At 31.5% G+C, this 21,826-nt stretch overlaps 3 protein-coding genes and 1 pseudogene across 3 annotated transcripts; 1 reads left to right on the top strand and 3 right to left on the bottom strand.

Annotated features, from left to right (window-relative positions):
- The window catches only part of LOC106305533, a 36,825-nt pseudogene that overhangs the window by 8,621 nt on the left and 6,378 nt on the right, over positions 1–21,826 (bottom strand).
- Positions 689–3,100, bottom strand: LOC106305531 (peptidyl-prolyl cis-trans isomerase CYP40). Its single transcript, XM_013741895.1, has 9 exons — positions 2,803–3,100; positions 2,217–2,717; positions 2,031–2,118; positions 1,884–1,936; positions 1,520–1,624; positions 1,340–1,415; positions 1,179–1,216; positions 1,019–1,094; positions 689–918 (listed from the first exon to the last, which is right to left on the bottom strand). The coding sequence occupies exons 1-8, from the start codon at positions 2,971–2,973 to the stop codon at positions 1,041–1,043; spliced, it is 1,086 nt and encodes a 361-aa protein (XP_013597349.1). The 5' UTR covers positions 2,974–3,100; the 3' UTR covers positions 689–918; positions 1,019–1,040.
- On the top strand, positions 11,611–12,257 carry LOC106305532. Its single transcript, XM_013741896.1, has 2 exons — positions 11,611–11,863; positions 11,959–12,257. The coding sequence occupies exons 1-2, from the start codon at positions 11,785–11,787 to the stop codon at positions 12,252–12,254; spliced, it is 375 nt and encodes a 124-aa protein (XP_013597350.1). The 5' UTR covers positions 11,611–11,784; the 3' UTR covers positions 12,255–12,257.
- LOC106305530 (probable galacturonosyltransferase 10) lies at positions 18,983–21,195 on the bottom strand. The gene is made up of 2 exons (XM_013741894.1): positions 20,776–21,195; positions 18,983–20,695 (listed from the first exon to the last, which is right to left on the bottom strand). Exons 1-2 carry the CDS (start codon positions 20,929–20,931, stop codon positions 19,235–19,237), a joined length of 1,617 nt encoding a protein of 538 aa, XP_013597348.1. The 5' UTR covers positions 20,932–21,195; the 3' UTR covers positions 18,983–19,234.

Here is a 21,826-nt window from a genome sequence, read left to right as displayed (position 1 = left end):
TACTGAGTGGTATTTCTTGTAAATATTACATATGAGTAAGATTATTTATAATTAATTCTCATGTTTTAATAAGGTAGATAACATACTTTGATAACTAAATTAATTAATATATTGTATATGATAACTATCTAAATTTTTCATAAATAGTTAAATTTATTATTTAAATTTAATTAAAATCTGGTAAAAAAATAAAATTGTACTTTTCAAATTAAAATTATAAATACGATAAATTTGATTATTTAAGTTATTTAAGGCATATTAACAAAAAAATAGAATTATAGGGACTAAACTACAAAAAATTTAAAAAATATAGTCTAAATCATCCTATAACCGGCTATATGCATGTTTTAGCTATTTATTATGAGTTTAGGTATGCAATTCAAATTCTTATTTAGTTTAAGAATGTTTTGGCACATTAATATTGTTTGGGTATGTATTTTCCCTAGCTTCATAGTGCGGACATGAATAAACCGATTTCCGGATTACTTGGACAGATATATACCTAATTTTCTCTGGTTCTTAGATGGATCCTAAATACACCTACATGAACTACCAAATACCCGAAACAATCAATTCGAACCAAATACCCAGCTACCCAAGCCTAGTTCTATGTTTCATGCAACAACAATTAAACACGATTATTTCTGTATTTGCTAACACATAAGCAAAGAGAGAAAAATTGGGGAAGGAAGCAAAAACAAGAGCGACAGCAATAACTCAAAATTCCATAAATAGTCATCGCATAGTCTGTCTTGGGTAAGAGATTATGCATATCTTTGCTGGAAATGCAGAAGTAAACATTGTTTACCAAAATGAGGGAACCAGAAACAGCGCCCAAAGTCTATTGAATATTTCTTTCTTTTATATGCTCTTTTCACCCTTTTCTTTGTTAGTCTCTTCTCCACTATCCAACCAAACCTACAAAGACAGCAAAATAGAAGCTTAAACATCATATCATTTCCACCAAGATAACATTTTCTGGTAACTTGACAGTTAAAACTGAATAAGATAGACTTACCCCTAAAATGTATCAGACCATTCTATCCAAACATTTTGCGGTACTGCTTTTTCTCTTTATTGTCTCTAATGGCAATCTGCACAGGTGTACACATATATCAACTTAATTAAGTCACTCCAAAACAATGAAACATCATTGGATTGTTTGTAGGCGTAATTACCTTTTTCATTACAGCAGCATATTCTTTCTTGAGACCAGCTGAAAATCAACATCAGGTATCAAGCTAGTTAGAATCTTCCGCAATAATAGATTTAGGCGTCTAATCTACTCATACATCAATAACCACACACACCAAAAAAAGACTCTTGGTAAACGACTTACCATCGTTAGGTTCGAATTGAAGAGCTTTCTCCAGGCTTTCAGCAGCAGCATCGATGTTATTGAGAGCCATGTAGGCCTAATATCACCACCAAGCACAGTCATACTCATATCAAGACAAATCTCCAACACATGTTACACTTATACATAGGCATAGATTATAGAATACACTTTTTTAAGTACCTGGCCCTGTCGAAACAATGCTTTGACATTGTTATCTTCATCACGCATAGCAAACTCAGTGTCCAACAATGCTCCCTTTGCATCTCCGAATTTCAGTTTGCAGGCCTGCCACAGAAGCCAGCAACGATACAAATAGATGAGACCAGTGCAATAGAATCAGCTATAGAGGGAATCAAAAGCAATTCAAGCTTTATAAATGTATTGAAATCTATACGAGAATGAAGATGAAGAGTTTGTGTTGTAAACAACCAACAAACATATTCTCTTACGCCTCGGACGGTACTTAAACACACAAATACATAGTTTACATGGATTTCACTCACAGCAAAAGATTAAACAAGGAAGGTGAAAAGCATGGACTTACAGCACTGTTAGTGAAGATCTGCGACTTTGTCTTACGCAAGGCAGTGCTGGTCTCTGCAAGATCACAAGTAGATTAATTAAGTGAGAGACACACAGTAGCAATATCCCGTGAGATGCAGAAGTATATAGAGAGAAAATGATGAACAACCTTGGTCAATGCCATCTTTCTCCCAGCAAATATCCAGATAACGCAAAGCCTTGCGGTACTTTCTAAGAGCCATCTTGTAGTCTTGTTTCTAAAGAGTAGATTGAGTTCATAAAACAGGATTCAAGGAAAGTAGATAGACATATTATATCCAATTATAAGAAAAGAAAGGTTGAGAGGAAAGCAAACCTTAAAGTGGTCGTTACCACTAGCCTTGACAGAGTCAACAGTCTCCATCCACCAAGACAACTCAAGAGGGCTTTCATTAAGATCAACAGGCCAGTCAGGGAACACATCACCGTCGTTGAAGAAGTTACAGATGCCATCATCTTGGCCCTCGGGAATCACCCCACAGTCATGAATCACGACATCCAGAGAAGGACAAGCGTTTTCCTCGGTTGAAACATGCTCAATGGAACGAACCACTCCCATCCCTTTGGTAACCCTTCCAAAGACAACATGTTTCCCATCAAGGTGAGAAGTGCGAGTGGTGGTGATGAAAAACTGAGAGCCGTTAGTGTTGGGGCCAGAGTTAGCCATAGAGAGCATCCCTTTCCTCTCATGTTTGAGGTCAAAGTTCTCATCTTGAAACTTTAACCCGTAGATAGATTCACCACCAGTGCCATCATAAGCTGATATGTCCCCTCCTTGAATCATAAACCCCTTGATAACACGGTGGAACCGATTCCCCTGAAAGAATAGGATATTACAAATAAATCATAAAAGGAAACACCTTTCTACTTTTGACATTCAGCTACGAACAGCTCTTTCAGACCTTGTAGTGGAGAGGGACGCCGGTGTTGGGGCCGATGCCTTTCTCGCCGGTGCAAAGCGATCGGAAATTCTCGGCGGTTTTGGGGACGACGTCGTCGTAGAGCTCGATGATGATTCTGCCTTCGAGCTCCCCTCCAATGCTAATGTCCATGAAACACTTTGACTTGCCCATCGCTCGATTCACTCTGAAAGCAACTGAAAATGCACGCTCCTGTTGCTGTGTCTTTAAAGAAGAGAGAGGAGAGCAGACTTCGTTGGAAATCAAAACGACAGAAGAGCGAGACGCATGAGTGACCAAAACCCTAGGACCCACTTTCTTCCTCTCCAACTTATATTTTATTTTATTTTATTTAACATGGATATTTTAAATTATTTTTATTAATAGATCCATTCATATACCATAAGTCCATAATAATGGATAGTAGGTGATTGCCAACTAGACAATTTTTATTTTCTTTCTTTTTTCTATTTGGGTTTTCTCAGTTTCTTCTTCGGGACCATTGCTTTTTATTTATCTTTAAAACAATTTGAATTTTTAAAACTCTACTAAATCCAAGCAAAACATCTTATACGATTTGGTTCAGTTTTTGAGACCTTTCATTTTTTTTCTAAATTTTAAAGAAAAACATACAAGTATTTTTATTGAATCAAGTATAATCAGATAAATTTGATCACAATCAAATAGATTTGGTTTAAACCAGATATATCTGGTTAGTTCAATTACTCGGTTCAGAGAAATTATTAAAAACATCGGTCTGCTTTGTAATTGTATCCACAGTAATGCGTGTTTGCAATGACCCAAAACTTTAATATAAATACAAATTTCTACTTTAAATTCAATCAAATAAAAAAGTACTTAAAAATATAGTAAGAATACACTTATCTTTTTATGACTAAACAAAGGGGCTCTACATTTTTACAGTTATAATCTTGAGAAGTCTTTTCGAGATAGTGAGATACTCATGTATTATTGTTACAATTATTTTATTAAATTTTGTAAAATATTTTGATGAAAAATAAACCTAAATCATGTAGATATAAACAATTCTAAATTATGTGAATTTAAATTTAATAAAATCAATGTTTCATACAAATTAAGATGAGCGAATATAATTGTAAGTCCTGATTGTGCATTTGTTTAGGATTTGATAACAAATGTTCAAATAATGTTGATAGTTTTAGGGTTAGATTTTAGAGTTTTAAATATTTTTTGAAATTATAATTTGACATGAAAGTGCGTAGTTTTGAATATATTAAACATTTTATAAAATCAAATGATAAGAGTAAAGTCAAGGAAGTCTTGGATGGAGACATTAGCATAAAATCACATGAATCCGGTGGAAAAGCAAACAAGAAGTTGGAATACAAGAAGATCAAGTGCGATCCTCACGGGATGTTGATTGCGATCCTCACGGGATGTTGATAGTACCTCACAGCTGTTCCGATGGTATATTAGAGTATGAGGTGAACTGCAAGGGTACGTCAAAGCCATTCTCGAAAGTTCGAGCTACTCTCACCTCAGAGATGAAAGAGAAAGGGGTGGAAGCTGTGAAGGGTTTTATGATCAATTTTCTGAAACACAAAATGTTTGATAGTGGAACTTGTTTTGGAGCAAGTTCTCATGCTCACCTGAACTAATCATGAACTCTAAAGGTCAAACTAATGATTTAAAACAAGCGCTTGGTGGGAGACAACTCACTGGTAAGTATTTATTTACCTCTATTATTAGGATTTATATCTTTTTCTCACCGTCTTTAGAGTTCTTTTCACACCGAGACGGTGTGAAGTAAGTCTGAGGGAGGACGCTAACGCCACTCTCTTTTGATGTTTTTGATTCGTTTCTTTTTCAATTATTATTTTTATTTATTTTGTTTTATTGAGTCAAACTCTTTTTGGGGACTGCCTTTCTTAGAATTACCCATCTAACCAATGCTAAAGTGACTATTCTTTCAGCCATTGACTGCAGATTTTACTACATGAAAACGCCCAAGTGGTCTGAAAAGAATGCGAGTATGGTTTCCCTCTCCCTTCCCTTAAAAATGATAAAAATGATAAAGGTCAAAAATAAGTGAATTGGAAACTTAGTGGTGAATCCCATTAGTACTCGCATCTCATGGAAGTATGTGCGATAAACTCAGTCGATAGAAAAAATAAAATGATACCCTACAAAATAGGGAGAAATCGACTGGGGAAGTGAGAAAAGAGAGAGGAAAGAAACCGGAAGTATGAAACATGAACGGGACAGACTCCATGTGTCCATTGATCGATACTCCCTCGATGATACTGCACATTTCAATTCCTAATAAGAAGTCAGTGATGGTGAGTCTGGGTCACTCCAGGCTGTGGGTTGAAAATGGTATTGTTACTAAGCTGATGGTTAAGTACATGAAAGTATCTTCTTAGGGAGCTTTGTGAACATATCAGAACTTATTCACCAATGCGTGTTTATCCTCCTGAGTTCAACGAGAGTTAGTTCATTGGATTGTTAGACATAGTAATCGAAGCCATGAGAGTGGAAAGATTATAAAACCGTGTTTTGAGTTCTAGAGCGGTGCTTAACTGATTTTCTGAAAGTGGTTTGCATTCACTATCTGATTTCCTGCGATTCCTTTATTGTCCAACGCTTTTATTAATAGTTTTGTATCTTCGATTTACTCTTCTGTGTCTCATTTAAGTTGCATCCAAAACCATCTTAGTGTCTTCTAGCTTTATCTAAACTTGAAAATTGAAAATGTGTATATGGTCTCTGTGGATTTGATCCCTAAATACTACCGCACACATCCGTGCACTTGCAGTTTGACTTTACTGGTTAAAACTTTGAGCATATGTTAACCCACATATCTGCAGAAAAAGACATGAATAAATAGAAAACCTAAATAAATAGAAAAAATGGTGACTTACAGTCGGAGAAGTTATTACAGTCCGAGAAATTATGGTCGTTAACAACACCAGCGGTTACAGATCTACAAAAACCGACGGGAAAAAAGAAGCTAGACTACACTTTTAGGGTTTAACGACGGCTAAACGCCTTAGGTCAAACACTGAACTCAACAGCAAACAATAAGAACTTATATGCCGCAGAGTCAACGAAACGCGGTTTCAGATCTGAAAAAAAGGAAGCGGGTGGTTAGTTTAATACTAAAATACTCTTCGGTACAAAGGATAAACGATACTACCGGCGGTGAGAACGACAGAAATGAGAGAATCTCCGGAAATCACCTTCAAAATCGTCTCAGAGAGAAACTGCTAGGGTTCCTTGCATTTTTCAACAAAAAATGAAAAAAATTATTTATATGTCGAGTAATTATCTAATTAAGTTTAATGTACTTTGGTAAAATACTTTCTGCAGATCGTCTAGACCCAAAATATAACTCTTGACTCAAATAACTAACTTCATTGCCAAAAGACTTACATAACCTCAGGAGACTTACAAAAATTTAGAAGACTTTTCGGGGTTATATTCGTAAAAATGAATTCTGGTAATATGTTTGGTCATAAGGGGCTGGTTGTAGTTTCACTCGCATTTTGGGTTATTGTTACATTTGATTCAACTTTGAGTATGCGTTTGGTGTTAAAATCAAGTTTTGAATCATATTTGGCAAATTCCTCGAAGAAAAATAAGAACAAATTTTAAGAACCAACTTAAGATTAATTAAGATAGTTTATTATGTCTCAACATTTATAAATTACTCACTCTATTTCAAATAAATACATGTTTTAGTTTTTTCATACAGGTTAATAAAATATATTAAATTGCAGTATTAAATGCATAATTTTTTGGGATTATCTATTTCCTATAGTTTTAAACCAATAAAAATCTAGAAAATGCAATTAATTTTCTTGAAGTTTACAATAAACTTTATTACTTGACAAAAAATGCATTGAACATATAAAAATATATCGTTTTGAAACAACATTTTTCTCTAAAACATGTTTTTTTTTTTAGACTGAAGGAGTAAATAGTTGGAAAATTGCCAAAAATATCATATTCATAGTACCACTTTTCATGTTTAAATAACCACTTTTACCTTTACTTTTAATGAAGGGTAAAATACATTTATACCCTAGGGTTAACTAATCTAGACTTAGGGTTTAGAGTTGAGAGGTGTGATAAGGTTTTTGAATGTGAAATTTAGGATTCTAATACATATATAAATAATTACTTAGAATCTTTTTAAAAACATTAAAAAAATAGTTTCAAAAATAATTTCGATTTTCAAAAAGAAATTTTGAAGAAAAATCAAAATTCAAAAAAAAGAATTTTCATATTTATCACTTTCTTGGTACCGTTATTCATTTTTATCACCACTGAAGAGACATTTTCAAAAGTATATTTTTCATTAAGTGACAAAAGATTCATATACCGTTGTTCTCTCTATATATAATAAATAATTATTTAAATAAAAATAATTAAAAATTAAAAAAAATTAATGAAGAAGGTCGTAAACATGAAAATTTCTATTTTTTGAATTTTTTTTCAAAATTTCATTTTGAAAATAAAAAATTATATTTTTGAATTATACTTTTTCAAATTCGAACGTTTTTATAATTTTTTTTTGAATTTTCTTTTTTTCAAAATTTCTTTTTGAAAAACCAAAATTATTTTTGAAACTATTTTTTAAAACTTTTTTATATATTTTTAAGTATTTATTTATATATTTGTTAGAATCCTAAATTTCAAATTCCAAAAACTCTTGGGGGAATTTCACTTATACCACTTTGGTGATACTATTATTCATGTTTACCACCAACAAATAAACATTTTTCATTAAATAGTAACAGATACTTATATCCTTGTTCTTTATATATATAATAAATAAATGTTTAAATACATAAAAAATCTAAAAACACAAATAATTTTTTAATTTTTTTTCGAATTATACTATTTCGAAATTCAAACCCTAAACCCTAAAACTCAAGTCTAAACCCTAAACCATCAATCCTAAACTTTTTTTTTTTGAAATACGAACCCTAAACCCTAAAACCTCAACTCTAAAGCTTAAACCCTAAAAAGTAAACTCTAAACACTAAACCTTCAACTCTAAACCATAAAAAGTAAACTCTAAACACTAAACCTTCAACTCTAATCCCTAAACCTTCAACTCTAAACCCTAAACCCTAAATTCAATTCTAAACCCTAAACCTTCAACACTAAACCCTAAACTATCAACACTAAACCCTAAAGCCTAAACCCTAAAAAATTAACCCTAAACCCTAAAACATCAACTCTAAACCCTAAACCTTCAGCTATAAACCCTAAATTCTTAACCCTAAACATAAACCCTAAAACCCTAGAGTTGATGTTTTAGGGTTTAGATTTGAAGTTTTAGGGTTTAGAGTTTAGGGTTTAGAGTTGATGTTTCGGGGTTTAGGGTTTAGAGTTGATGTTTCGGGGTTTAGAGTTGATGTTTCGGGGTTTGGGGTTTAGAGTTGATGTTTCGGGGTTATATTAGTTTACCGTAGGTTTTTTTTGTCAAAGTTAATCAAAGAGTGATAAATGTGTTTTACCCTTCATTAACAATTAGGGTAAAAGTGGTTAGTGTAAACATGAAAGTGGTAATTTGAAAGTGGTATTTTTGGCAATTTCCCAAAATTCTACTCCACCGCTCAACTCTAAACCCTAAGTCTTGATTAGTTAACCCTAGAGTTATAAATGTGTTTTACCTTTCATTAAAAATAAGAGTAAAAATGATTAGTGTAAACATGAAAAGTGGTACTATGAATGTGGTATTTTTGGTAATTTGCAATAAAATAAAAAATATATATTAAAAAGTTCAAATTTGAAAATAAATAATTCGAAAACATAAAAAATTATGTTTCTTTTATTTTTTAGTTTTTTATATTATTAAAAAATTTTTATTTAAATAGTTATTTATTATATATATAAAGTGAACAAATGTATAAGTGTCTTTTGCCATTTAATCAATGACGTATTTTTGAAAATGTCTATTTAGTGGTGGTAAACATGAATAATGATACCAAAAATGTGGTAAACATGAAAATCTCCCCTAATAGTTTATAAGCTATGTAAATAACAATTATGAACTTGTATAGTTGTGATTTTAATATGCATATATATATATATATATATATATATAGATAACTAAAATACAAGAAAAATAAAATTTTTTAACTATACTGTAAACTAATTATTAAGGCTAAACCGCGCTTCCATAAGGTTTTTATAAAAAGTATTGTTTGATAATTGTTTTATATCTATGTCGTTTGTTTTAAAGTTTCTGATATATTGTTGTCTTTCGCTCTGTCTCATTTTAATTATTACAATTCACCAGCATCTATACTATTAATTGAGAAGTGAATTTGCTTATTTGTAATGTTCTCTATAATTTTAGGTAATTTGCGTATTTGTCATGTTTTTAGGGCTTAGCTAAATCATTGATTTATTATTATTTTTTAGTTGAGTCACTAATTTATAAATTAAAAAAAAGAATTTTAATGAATCTTATATATAATTAAAAACAAATTTCATTTTACTAATATTAAATTTATATGTTATATTAAATATTTAATTAGTTTTTCTTATTTGTCATATTTTTGAAAGATTTTAGACTTTTAGCTAGGTTATTGATTTATAATTAGTTTCTAAATGACTCACTAATTTATTAATTTCAATAATACTCTTAATGAATTTTATATATAATTAAAAATGAATTTTATGTTAATAATATTAAAGTTATATGTTATATTTAATATTAAATAACTGATTATAAGACAATTTGAAAAGAAAATTGTGTTGCTATCTGAAAAGAATATTTTATTATAAAATTAAAAAAATAAGTTACAAAAGAATTTATAATTAAATATTAGTCAAGCAAAAATATTTATAAAAATATAGTTTCTAAACTATTTCTTAGATATGAGTGTTTTAAAAAATTTAACACAATAATATGTATATATTTTGATGAAATATATTTAACATATATAAATAGTTTAATGTTTGATTTATCTATTTGAAAGCATAAATAATAACTTATTATGCTGGTTTTAGATTAATAAGACATAAAATAATAAGAGTTTACAAGATGATTATGTCCGCATGTGCGGACAAAACACCTAGTTACATTTATTAGATTAACGAAAAACACAACCTTATCGTCTTATATGGTTGATCATATTAACCTACATAGAAGTTTATACTTGAATTATGTGTGTTTTGTTTTAAGTATTTTCATTTCATATATTTTGTATTCTTTTTTTTTTAATCTTTGTGTGGTTTATATTGTGTTTGCTTTTTGAGATATTAGTACTATATCAGCTTTGATTTAATATAATATTTATCTATTGATTGATAATAGAAATTGAGTGTGTTTCTAATTTTTGATTAGAACAATAACTTTAGATTTGCGCTATATATCTTCATTTTTGCGGTTGTTATATAGTTATACTGCTTTTCTAGAAAATTTATTGATTTATTTTCTATTTATTTTTTTCACAACTATTTTTGAAATCTTCATTTTAGATATGTATTAATTTTTTGTTGTGGTTTTTCAATAAGTATACATTAATTTTTGGTTGTGGTTTTCAATAATTTCTTATTAATTTCCATTATCTTGAGTTTATACCATAAAAAGAACAAAAATCTATGAGATACACTGCTTTTCTTTTTAATTTCATTCACCTTGGTTTGATTGAAGCAATATCGTAAATGGATTCTCTTTTCTTATGAGTATTTCTATATATTTTCAAATTTATGTATTTTTTTTATATTATGTATTATCATTAAATTTTTCGGTATATCTTATTGTTTTTTTCTAAATATTTTTAATCATATTAATCACTGTTTGTGGGTTTATCATTTTTTCTTGTCAAATTTTCAAAACTCAAGTTCAGTAACTAAAATAGAAAAAAAAATATATGCCAGATTCACTCCTTTTTATTTTTTTCTTGGATTTTGATGGAATGTGGAAAAATATCATAAAGGATTTCTTTCCTTTTTGTTTTTCATTTTCTATTTTCTTGAATTCTTAAAATTTATGTACTATATTACACTATGTATTTTTACTAAATTATTAATTTTGACGAAATTTTCACCAAAACAAAATTATATCTCTAGTTTTTATTGTTAATTTATTTGTTTGTTTATATATATCTTATTATCTCTGTTTTCTAATGTTATTTGATATGTTTCGATTATATATTTATCTGTGGTTGTGGTTTTTATCTAATTTCTTGTTATTTTTTTTAGAATTGAGCTCAGTGAACAAACAAACAAAAAAAGAATTTGTGAGGTTCACTCTTTTATTTTGTTAAGGCAGATTTGATGTATAGTTAAAATATCGTCAATTAATTTTTCTTCTTTTGTTCTTACAAATTGATGTACTTTGAATTATATTATTATTTACTTTCAGAAATATTATTATTTTGGTCAACTTAATATTATTTTGTTAATAGATTTGGTTAAACAATAAATTAATTAATAATTCTAAAAATTATTTTTAGGTGTCAATTTTTTAGATAACTTCTTTAATGATGTGGAAGCATGAGAAGAGATCATGGTATAATTTTGTTTATATAGAGGATTACTTTGATAATAGGAATTAAATTGAATTAAGAGAATTTAATTGAATTAAAAAGAATTAAATTGAATTATAATAAGTTACAAGGATAAAAATTAAATTATACAACTCAAACATATCTAATCTCATATACTTAATAAGAAAATAATATCAAAATATTTCTTTAATTTAAAAATTAAAATTTATTTATTTAGATAATAATGTAACATAAATAAATTCAAACAAACATTCAAATAATTTACTGATGTGTAATTACATAGCTATACTGCCATCATACCAAATATAATTCATCCTATATAATAAGAACCAAGCACACCACTAAAATCAAATATATAAACAAACAAACAAGCAAAATATTTACATAAACAACACGAAACTGAACGTAGAAGCTTGAATATAAAAAGTCCAGCAAAGAAAAAACAACACGAAATTGCTGTATAAGGAAAATGAAAACCCCAAGATCTTCATACGTTTGTGAAACGTCTCTCGTGATGGTGTTAACCATATTCTTGCTCTTCATTTTAGGTGAGTCATTAGCTTTATAAAATTCAAACATAAGGACTAATTTGGTGATGGCAATTTTTAATGTGTGATTAAAGTTTATATTTGGGTTATTACAGGACAAGCAAGTGCAGTGGGTGTTCTCAACAACATGATATGTTTTAATGGAGTACCGTACGCGTGTCCTGACAAGTGCGATATAAAGTGTAAAGAGAATGGTTTTAATGGAGGGATATGTGTAACTGGAAGTCTCAAAGTTGCGCAATGTTGTTGCGATAAAAGGCTTACGCCATCGATATTGTCTTATATGGTTAAGCCTCCCCCATCGATATTGTCTTATCCCGTTAAGCCTCCTCCATCGATATTGTCTTATCCTGTTAAACCTCCCCCCATCATGATTAATATTGAATCATAAATGTCTGAGAAAATAATAAAAATTTATTATAATAATACGTATGATTGAATATTGGGGTTTTTGCAAAAAAGTCAAACACAAATCTAATCCATGACTTTTTTGGAATTTTCATTTGCCCTATTCACTCCAAAAGTTCGAATTATTCACGAAAATTCTATTACTTTTTTCTTTCTTTCAAAAACGAGCATTTTACTCTACCATCCTCATGTTTCTAAAGTATTTACAATATTGATACTGCCATTAATACACCAACAACCATGAACAACCAATTTGAAGCTCTTAAGGCACCTAAAAATCGATTTTCACTCTTCTTATCTCATTTCTTATGCACTAAAACCATCTCTTTCACTTTCTCTCTTTATTCATCAAAAAAAAAACCAAGATTTTGATTCTAAACTTTTTAAGGTTCATAGAGCCATTCAAGCTCAAGATTCTTGGTCATCAACAAGTGGGTCGCTTTCGGGGGACCACCACGGGTCCTCTCTTCTCGAAAATCCATACATCCCTTATCAGTGTATGGACATCTATCTCTCGAGCGCATAACTTATGTGTGCTTGAAGAAGCTAATCAAGTTATCTCACTAGTTGAAGGTATGAAATCAATTTTTTTATAGATATGTTCGCTAAGAAGACTTCCGTATAAGTCTTTTGGTCATAGAAGACTTATACGAAAATCTTCTAGTAATGCGGAGGTTAGTTATGCAATTGACTTTATGTATGTTTTTTAGAGAAGACTTCCTTGAAAGTCTACCAACTTTTCTTTGTTAACAAAAAAATCTCGAAAATACTAGAGATCGGATAATCAGGTTAGTTTTGCGATTGACCGAATTGTGTCAGAAATTTAACTCTTTCTAAAATACTTACATGGAAGTCTTCCGCCGGAGACATCTAAACTGTCGGTGGAAGTCTTCTCAATGTCGGTGTAAGTCGTCTCAGGTTACTTTTGCAATTGAAAAATAAAACTTAATTTTATTTAAAAGAGTTTCATGTAAGTTTTCCAGAGTTTTACTCCGAGATTCTGGTCAAATCTTTGGTTATCACAAAAGACTTCCATGTAGGCCTTCTAGTTAAAAAAAATATTCAAGGTTTTTTTTTTCAATTCCAAAAGTAACTTGAGACAACTTACATGGAAGTGTTCCAACTGTTAGAAGACTTACACTGAGAGATCGAAAAACTTCGTGGAAGTCTTCCTGAAAAAGATAAATTTCTGACACAATTCGGTCAATTGCATAACTAACATGTATATCCCAGAAGACTTACATGAAAGTCTTCTCTGGTATTTTCGAGATTTTTTCAAAAACAAAGTAAACCAATTTTTACAAAGGAAGACTTCCAAAGAAGTCTGCTGTAGAGTAGACTTCCGTGAAAGTCTTCCTTTGTAAATTTTAGTTGCAAAAATGACCTAAAGGGAAGACTCCCTAGACGTCTGCTGAAAGACTTCCTTCGAAGCCGTCTACGTCAATGTTTAATAAACTTTCATTTATCTAAAACTATAAAGATATTTTAACATTTTCTTGTTAATTCATGTATATTAGTCAATATTGGGGCTACTGAATGAAATTGTTAACTTAAATTTTGATAATTATGAGGTTACCAACATCCATGTTTATTAAAGTTTCTAGCTAAACCGAGAAGTCTTCTTGGTTTAAGTTTTTTATATTGATGTTCTATGTTTGCTTATGTGTTTTCATTGGATTTTTTTTTGCAGATGGTGCGTCAGTTACCTGCAGTTTACGAAGAATGGTTGTTGAAAGATGGCTCTTGGATTTTTTTGGTTGATAATGTCAAAGGAGCGACATTGTTCTTTTGAGTGAAGGTTCTACACATTCCGAACTTGTTGAAATGGCTCAAGAAGATTATAACTTGGACATAAACACAGAGGATGTGGAGTTAACTTACTCATTATACCAGAAGCAATAATGCAACAAATGGCTTCAGAAATTCCTCCTACACATGTTACAAGTGATATACAAGTTATGAACTTGCTCGAAATAACTAAAACGCATGAAGTACGTCTTTGTGTATCAAGCCTTGGCAACAAAGAAGCTGGAAACAAAGAAGCTGAATATGCTAATGAAGTTTCAGATGAAGGGAAGAAGATAATGAAGGGGATGATAATTTGGTTGAAGATGAAAATGATGATGGGGAGGAGGATGTTGATATGCTTGATGTTGCTGAAGCGGTTGATGATGGTGAGGATTACAGTGAGTATGAAAAAATTAAAGATGAGGATGAGGAAGAAAAAGTTGATATGTGTATGGCAGGGCATAATAGATTCACACCTGGATAACTTGTATAAACCCATCAACAGTGTAAGTCTTTGTGAAATATTTTCTCTTCAGAGAGTTCATCAGCACCTTAAATGCCACTCTCCCCCATGGATAATTCTCAATTTTTCCTATATCCATCACTAGCTTTGCAAGACTAGCCTGTGTAGCGGTTGAGTACTTTCTCCCTTCAATGAATATAGTGACGATGGCTAGGTATCCCAGCCGCATGCGATCTTACCGAGACCCCTCTTCGCATCTCTCACATGTTGCTATTATATGTTCAGAAGTTGGACCAGAGTCGACATCAACACCCATCAGCTCCCATAAAGAAGCCATCTCATATGTAACCTCACACCTTGGATTTTCCAGGTCCTCAATATAATTGCAGTTGAGACCATTGAGGTATTCAAACTCTTTATCAGTGAAAACCTCATCGGTTGTGGACCAACGAAACTTCAAAGCTCATACTTCTTCTTGATGTTAAGCTGGAAACAAAGCATATAATGAACCAGCCTTGATGTCCAACTAAAATTTAGCTCCTTGAACTTGATGAACAGTCCCAACTTTGAGTCCTTCAGCTCCTCATATTCGTCGTCATGTAGAGCTTGCCTTACAGAAAGAAGCAACTTCGAATCATCTGTGTGATACGCAATGCTTTTCATTGGAAAGGGCTCTTCCCCTAAGGTAAATATCCTCTACGGGAGTTCTGGTAAATCCATTTTTCCGCTCTGCAAAACAATCAAAAACCAACGTCTCAAATACAAACCAAACGTACTATTCTAAATTCCTATACTGGAAGACTTACAAGTAAGTTTAGTGAGAAAACGTCTTCGACGAAGTCTTGTAGGAAGTCTCCCAGTCGTCTTCTCATAGAAGGTTACTAGAAGACTTCGCATAAGACTTCCTGCAAGTCTTATGAGAAGTCTTTCAATTGAACACTACAAAAATCGTTAGATCTGTATGCTTAGCACGATTTTCAAATCTGTAAACGGTCGATTTTAGTAGTGTCCTACTGGAAGACTTCCCAAAAGTCTTCTATTTTATATTTTAATTTTCCTCTATGTTATATATATTTTTTTTAAAACGACTATAAATTACTAAAACTTTTAAAATTCTTACAATGAAAATTTTGTGAACAATGGTTTTACTTTTTGTTTGCTATAAAAAGATACAAATGATCATAAAATCATATGAATATAAGTATCATTTAATAAATATTCAGATTATATATATATATATATATATATATATATATTTCAATATTATATACCATATAAAATATACATAAATATGTTAATTTTGAAATTTGAATTGAATTTTTAAAAAGGATTATAAATTTTGTGATTAATGGTTTAAAATTTTTTGTTACGACAAATATACAAATGTTAATAAAATCATATGAGTAGAAACTATGAAACTTCAATTAAATATTCATATTAAAATATACTAAATATTTGGTGGTAAATACTTTTGACCGGATTTTGGAAATGTTTTAAAAAAGGATTTAGGAAATATAATATTAGAGATTAAGTAAATCTAACTGGCTGAGATTCTTTAGTTAGTAAAATGTGGAAGTTCTTATTATTTCAAAAAAATGGGGAATTTTCATGTTTACCATTTTGTTTCTACCATTACTCATGTTTACCATTACTAAAGAGACATTTTCAAAAATTCATTCTTCATTAAGAGGCAAAAGACTCTTATACCCTTAATTTTTATATATAATAAATAATTATTTATATAAAAAAATAATTAAAATAATTAAAAAATTAATTTATGTTTTAGAATTATAATTTTCAGATTCAAACTTTTTATAAAAAAAAAATTCTTTTTGAATATTTTTTAAAAATTTGTAAGTATTTATTTATATATTTATTAGAACCTAGACTCTCCATTCCAAAAACCTTACCCCACCCATTAACTCTAAATCTTAAGTATACATTAGTTAATCCTAGGGTTATAAATGTATTTTTACCTCTTTAAAAGTTAGAGTAAAAGTGGTTAAGGTAAACATGAAAAGTGATATTATGAATGTGACATTTTTGTTAATTTTCCAAAAAATTGATTATATTTGTAGCTATAGTTAGGCTATATTTAAATGTGAGTAGTTAGTAATGGTATAGGTTAAGAGAAATATATAAAGCATAGTTTAAAAATAATAATATTATACCTCTAATCAAGTTGAATTGTGATTGTGTTTTAATAGATTGTACATATTAAGATATATGTGATGTAAATAAGATAAACCAAAACCATTTTGAATGGACAAATGGCAAATAGTTTTTTTTAGAAAGATAAGTGAACACACTTTCCCTGTCTATATCACATTAAAAATATCACATTATCATTAGTCTCAATGTTTTTATGTAATTAACCAAATGGACAACAGAAGGACAAAAAAATATATGTAATTTGCCTTTCAAGATTTATACATGTTTTAAGCAAGAAAAAAAATTTACACAAGCAACCTTCATGATTAATTTGACCAAAATAACTATTGTAATTGTATAAATTTAAGTTTTACCCTGCGCACAGGACACATATTATCACCTAGTTATTATTATTAATAGATTAGTCCATTCATATACCATAAGTCCGTAATAATGGATAGTAGGTGATTGCCAACTATGGCCACTAGACAATTTATATTTGGTTTTATTTTATTTTATTTTCCTATTTGGGTTTTGTTAGTTGATATTTTTTCAACCTAATTCTTGATTTTTTTTTTGAGAAATGGCTTTTTTTTTTTAATTCTTGGTTTTTTCTTCGGAATCATTGTCTTAATATATCTTTAAAACAATTTGAATTTTCAAAATTCTACTAAAACCAAGAAAAACATCTTATACAATCTGGTTCAGTTATTGAGTACCTTTCAGTTTTGAAGTTTAGAGAAAAATAAACAAGTATTTTATTTGAATCGATATTAGATAAATTTGAGTGCAATCAAATAATTTTGTTTACACCAGATAAATCTGGTTAGTTCAATTATTCAGTTAGGAAAAGTCATTAAAACATCTTAGTCTGGTTTGTAATTGTATTCACAATAATGTATTTGCAATGACCCAAAACTTGAATATGATTACAAATCTATATTTCTTATTAAAAATATAAATAAAATTTTGTAAAACTATTATGGAAAATAAATAGAAATCATGTATTTATAAACAATTATAAATCATGTAAATTTAAATTTAATAAAATTGAATTGTTTTCCACATAGATGAGTAAATATAGATTGCAAGTCATGATTGTACATGGTTTTGGGTTTGGTAACATATGTTAAGAAATATTGGTAGTTTTATTTTCTTTTTGTCATATGTTACTGCACCGGTCCAATTCGCCACGGTGAGGGCCCGTAGAACGTTTATCCGGACGCGTAAGCGGCAGTTCACCCGCGTTTTCGAACAGGGTCAAAAGGTCTTTCTATTATAATGTTGTTAGTTTTAAAGTTATATTTTAGAATCTTAAATGTTTTTTGAATTATAATTTGACATATAAGTGTTTATTTTGTATATATTAAACATTTTATAAATTGATCTTATGTTTAATAACGTGTATATTTATATCTAGTTAAAATAATTAATTTTAAAGTTTAGGCTAGAAGATTATTTAAGAAATTTGCCAAGAAATTATGCATTGACAGACTTATTTACAAGTATTCTGGAATGTAAGATAAATTTAGGATTACGAGTTAGAAGTCTGTTAAACTGCAACACATTAGCAGACTTCATATATGGAAGGAAAGAAGACATCAACTAACTTGTTTAGGCACAACGTTGTTGATACACAGTATTGATAAAACTATTTGAAATCATATCACTTCGCTCAGTTACTTTGGTACGCATAAGCTGGAGGGATTACTACGACGATGGTTGAGGTCTATCCAGCTAAAAGAACTATTTTGCTAAAGTTTTCTTAAAATCTTACTCTCTTTAGCTTGCTTAGATCATAAAATTCATAATCCAGCTTACATAGATTCTTGTAAATGTTTTCTCGTTCTTTGATTAATCAATATAATATTTAATAATATATTATATTGTTTTTAGTGTAGAATTTGGTATTGTGGTTGGAAATAAAACTTTAAGTTTAATACAAAAATGTTAATTTTGATGTAATTTTAACATCAAATTTGGTGTTATGATTAAAATTGTCCTTAAATTTCGAACAACCGCACCACCAGTTAATACTCTTTATGTTTCATAATAATTGTCATTTAAAATTTTTTATTTTGTCTCAAAATAAGTGTCATTCTACAATTCCAATATAATTTTGTACAATAAATCTAGTTTTTATCCTTTTGAATAACCAATAGTTTTTTATTTAAATCATTCTTATTTAATTAATCAAACATTAGATATGAATATACTAGTCAACTGTAAAAATTTCTTAATCTCCTTAAAAAATATTAAAGTGACACTAATTTAGAAACGGAGGGAGGAATAACAAACATTTTAATATATACATGAATAAAAATTTCTTATGTAATTTCTTCATTATACAAACTACAATAATTAAAACAAAGAGTTCGTTATTGCACCACCACTAGTGTCTCAAGTTCAACAATAGAGCTCGAAGAAGGTGGATTAAAAGTGCATAGTGGTATAGTAAGTGATTGGAGTCTGAGCATACAAAACACTGCCAAGTGTCTCTGTAACCAAATGTGGAAGATATATGGCTGTCTAGAAGATGTAGTACAAAACTCTTAAAGATATCAATGAAAATTGCATTGTTGCATAAAAGGGTGACTGTAATCAACGTACTTCTCCCACAAAGGTTTGTACTTCTCCATCCCGATCTTCAACCACGGCTTTAAGTTCCCGTTGAAGTGAAGAACAGCTCCCTTGTCTATCACACGAGCATCCACATTGGCGTATCCCAATCCCAGGACATGCCACGACGGCTCTAGTGCCTCTGTTAACCCGTAGAATGTCAGAAGCCCTGGAGGCAGTGTCCCAAGTTTCCACAAGGTCCGGTCCACATTCTTTTCTTGCCAGTAGTGGTATATTCCCGTCACGTTTCTCTTCCTCCACTCAACTAAATCAAAGACGTTCATCCCAAAGGCCCACCCACACGCATCAGGATCAAAGTGGGAGCGAATCAGAGGATGAGAATAGTTCAAGTACTTGTGGTACCGGTGGAACGTCTCCATGCACGTCTCAACGGCCCCGTTCACGTTTCTATTCAAATCGATCGAAAAGAGAGCAGAAAGATCCTTATGTACTACGACGTCATCATCAAGAAAGACCATCTTCTTCAGCGCAGGGAACACTTCAGGGATGTAAAACCTGAGATGGTTGAGCATTGAGAGATACTTGGGGTTTCTGAACTTGATTGGTGTGCGTCCACCGTCGTTGTGTCCAGAGAAATAGTAGCTCTGCGTATCAGAGTCTTGGAGCTGCTTGAGGACGGGAACATAAGAAGCATTGAGCCATTTGAAATCCTCAAACTTCTGAACCTCAACAGTGACTCCTCTGAGGTTGTCCATGTTCATAGCAAACCATGACTTCATTACCGCGTAGTTGATCTCGTTAGTGACGAGATGAAAGACGACTTTCTCAGGGGCCTTGGAGTTGAGAGCAGTGGAGTTAACCACGACCGAAGTAGCAACAATGTTATCAGAAAACACACAGAAATGATACAAACTGTTATCCGTGAGCTTAGAAGCCACAGCATGGCTTCTCTCCACGAGCTTCCCCTGTAACTCAGAGTTCTGAAACCACTCAGTAGTGAGACGAACACCGAGACAGTAAAGACTCTTGGGCACTTCCTCAGCAGCAATCTGAGCATACTTGGCGCTCTTCTCGGTCACGGAACTCATCTGCGCTTCGAAAGACTGAATAGTAGCCTTGAGCCTCATGATCATAGTGGCGCTGTCGTAGTGAAGCTGCTGAGCTTGGAAAAGCAAGACAGCCATGTCGCGGATAGTGGGCTCAGAGTCGAGAACCGTCAAGGGGCGTCTGGAAGCAGCAGCAGTGGAGAGAAGCAGCTGAGAGTTGCGGATCTGAGCGCTGAGGTCCCAAGCGAACTGAAGGTTTTTACTTTCTTTGGCGATGACGACAAAGGCTTTAGCTAAAGCAATCTGGTCGTTAACTTGGCGAGCAAAGGAGGTAGGGCTCAGCATCTCTTCGGTCATGTTCATGCCTTCTACAAGCTTTTCGTGACGGTAACGCCGCTGGTTGGTAACAAGAAAGAAAGGTTCTAAAATTAAACTTTAAGTAAGAAGAAGAAGGGGAGAGAGAGATGTATAACCACCTCGGGAATGGAGGCTCTTGGTTCGATTTGAGTAGCTTTGGAGAGAATGAGGATGAAGAGGGTGATTACAATCGCGGAGAGCACCCACCAGACCACGTTCGAGATCTTCCTCCGCCCTCCCGCCCTCCGGAAATCCAACCCTCTCCTCCTGTTCATACTGAGATGCGCGCCGCGAGGTGAGGAGTGATTGGAACCCTAAAACCCAACCGAAGCTCAGATCTGATTGATTGTTTAGTCGCGAGTGTTGTCGGTTCCGATCTGCGAGCCCAGCGGCCAGCTTCTCTCTTTGTCTTCTCTTCTTCGCTCGAGGAAATTAATTATTTTTTAAAAAATAAAGGGAAAGCAAGAAGACAGATCTACCCTCGTTCCTAATTCATTTCTCCTCCTCTCGCGACACCAGTTGTCGGTTTGCAGCAAATGGTCCGTGGATTCTACCGACTTTAATTAAAATCCGATAGATAGTAGTGGTATTTGAGCTTCAAAGCCACGGCTTTTCTTGGCTATTAAATTGTGTGATCACTCTGGTCTTCTGATTTGTATTTATCAGAAATTATATAAATATTTCATTAGAGATATTTTGATATAACTTTCGCAAAATTTGAAATTTCAAATGAATAACATACTAGAGAACATGATTAAGCGAAATAGTATGATCCCCTTTCTATTAATTGGAAAACATTTTTTAAGTTGTAACTTAAAGTACAAAGCTGACGTGTCAGTTCCTCGGAATACACATTAAATATATATTTTTTTATTAGAGATTACATTACATTTTTTGGTCGCATGGACCAACCTATATTTAAACTACCGACAAGTTATTCTATATTAATATACATATAATGAATGGTTACGAAAGTTACGCCCCCATCAATGAATCTGATCTATACTATTAAAGCAGGATCCTATTGTCATAATTACCTTAGGGGCATGTTTCCTTCACTAACATTGCATGTTTCATTAAGGACAATTAAGTAATATTAATAACAAATCTATATTGGGTCATTATTTTTGGATCCAGCCCAAATCAAATCTCTCTTGGGCCATTTCTATT

Source organism: Brassica oleracea, chromosome C7 (genome assembly GCF_000695525.1).
Source record: "Brassica oleracea var. oleracea cultivar TO1000 chromosome C7, BOL, whole genome shotgun sequence".
In the NCBI taxonomy this organism is placed as follows: Eukaryota; Viridiplantae; Streptophyta; class Magnoliopsida; order Brassicales; family Brassicaceae; genus Brassica; species Brassica oleracea.
The sequence above is the reverse complement of the archived record's forward strand: the minus strand, read 5'-3'. Positions and strand labels throughout refer to the sequence as shown.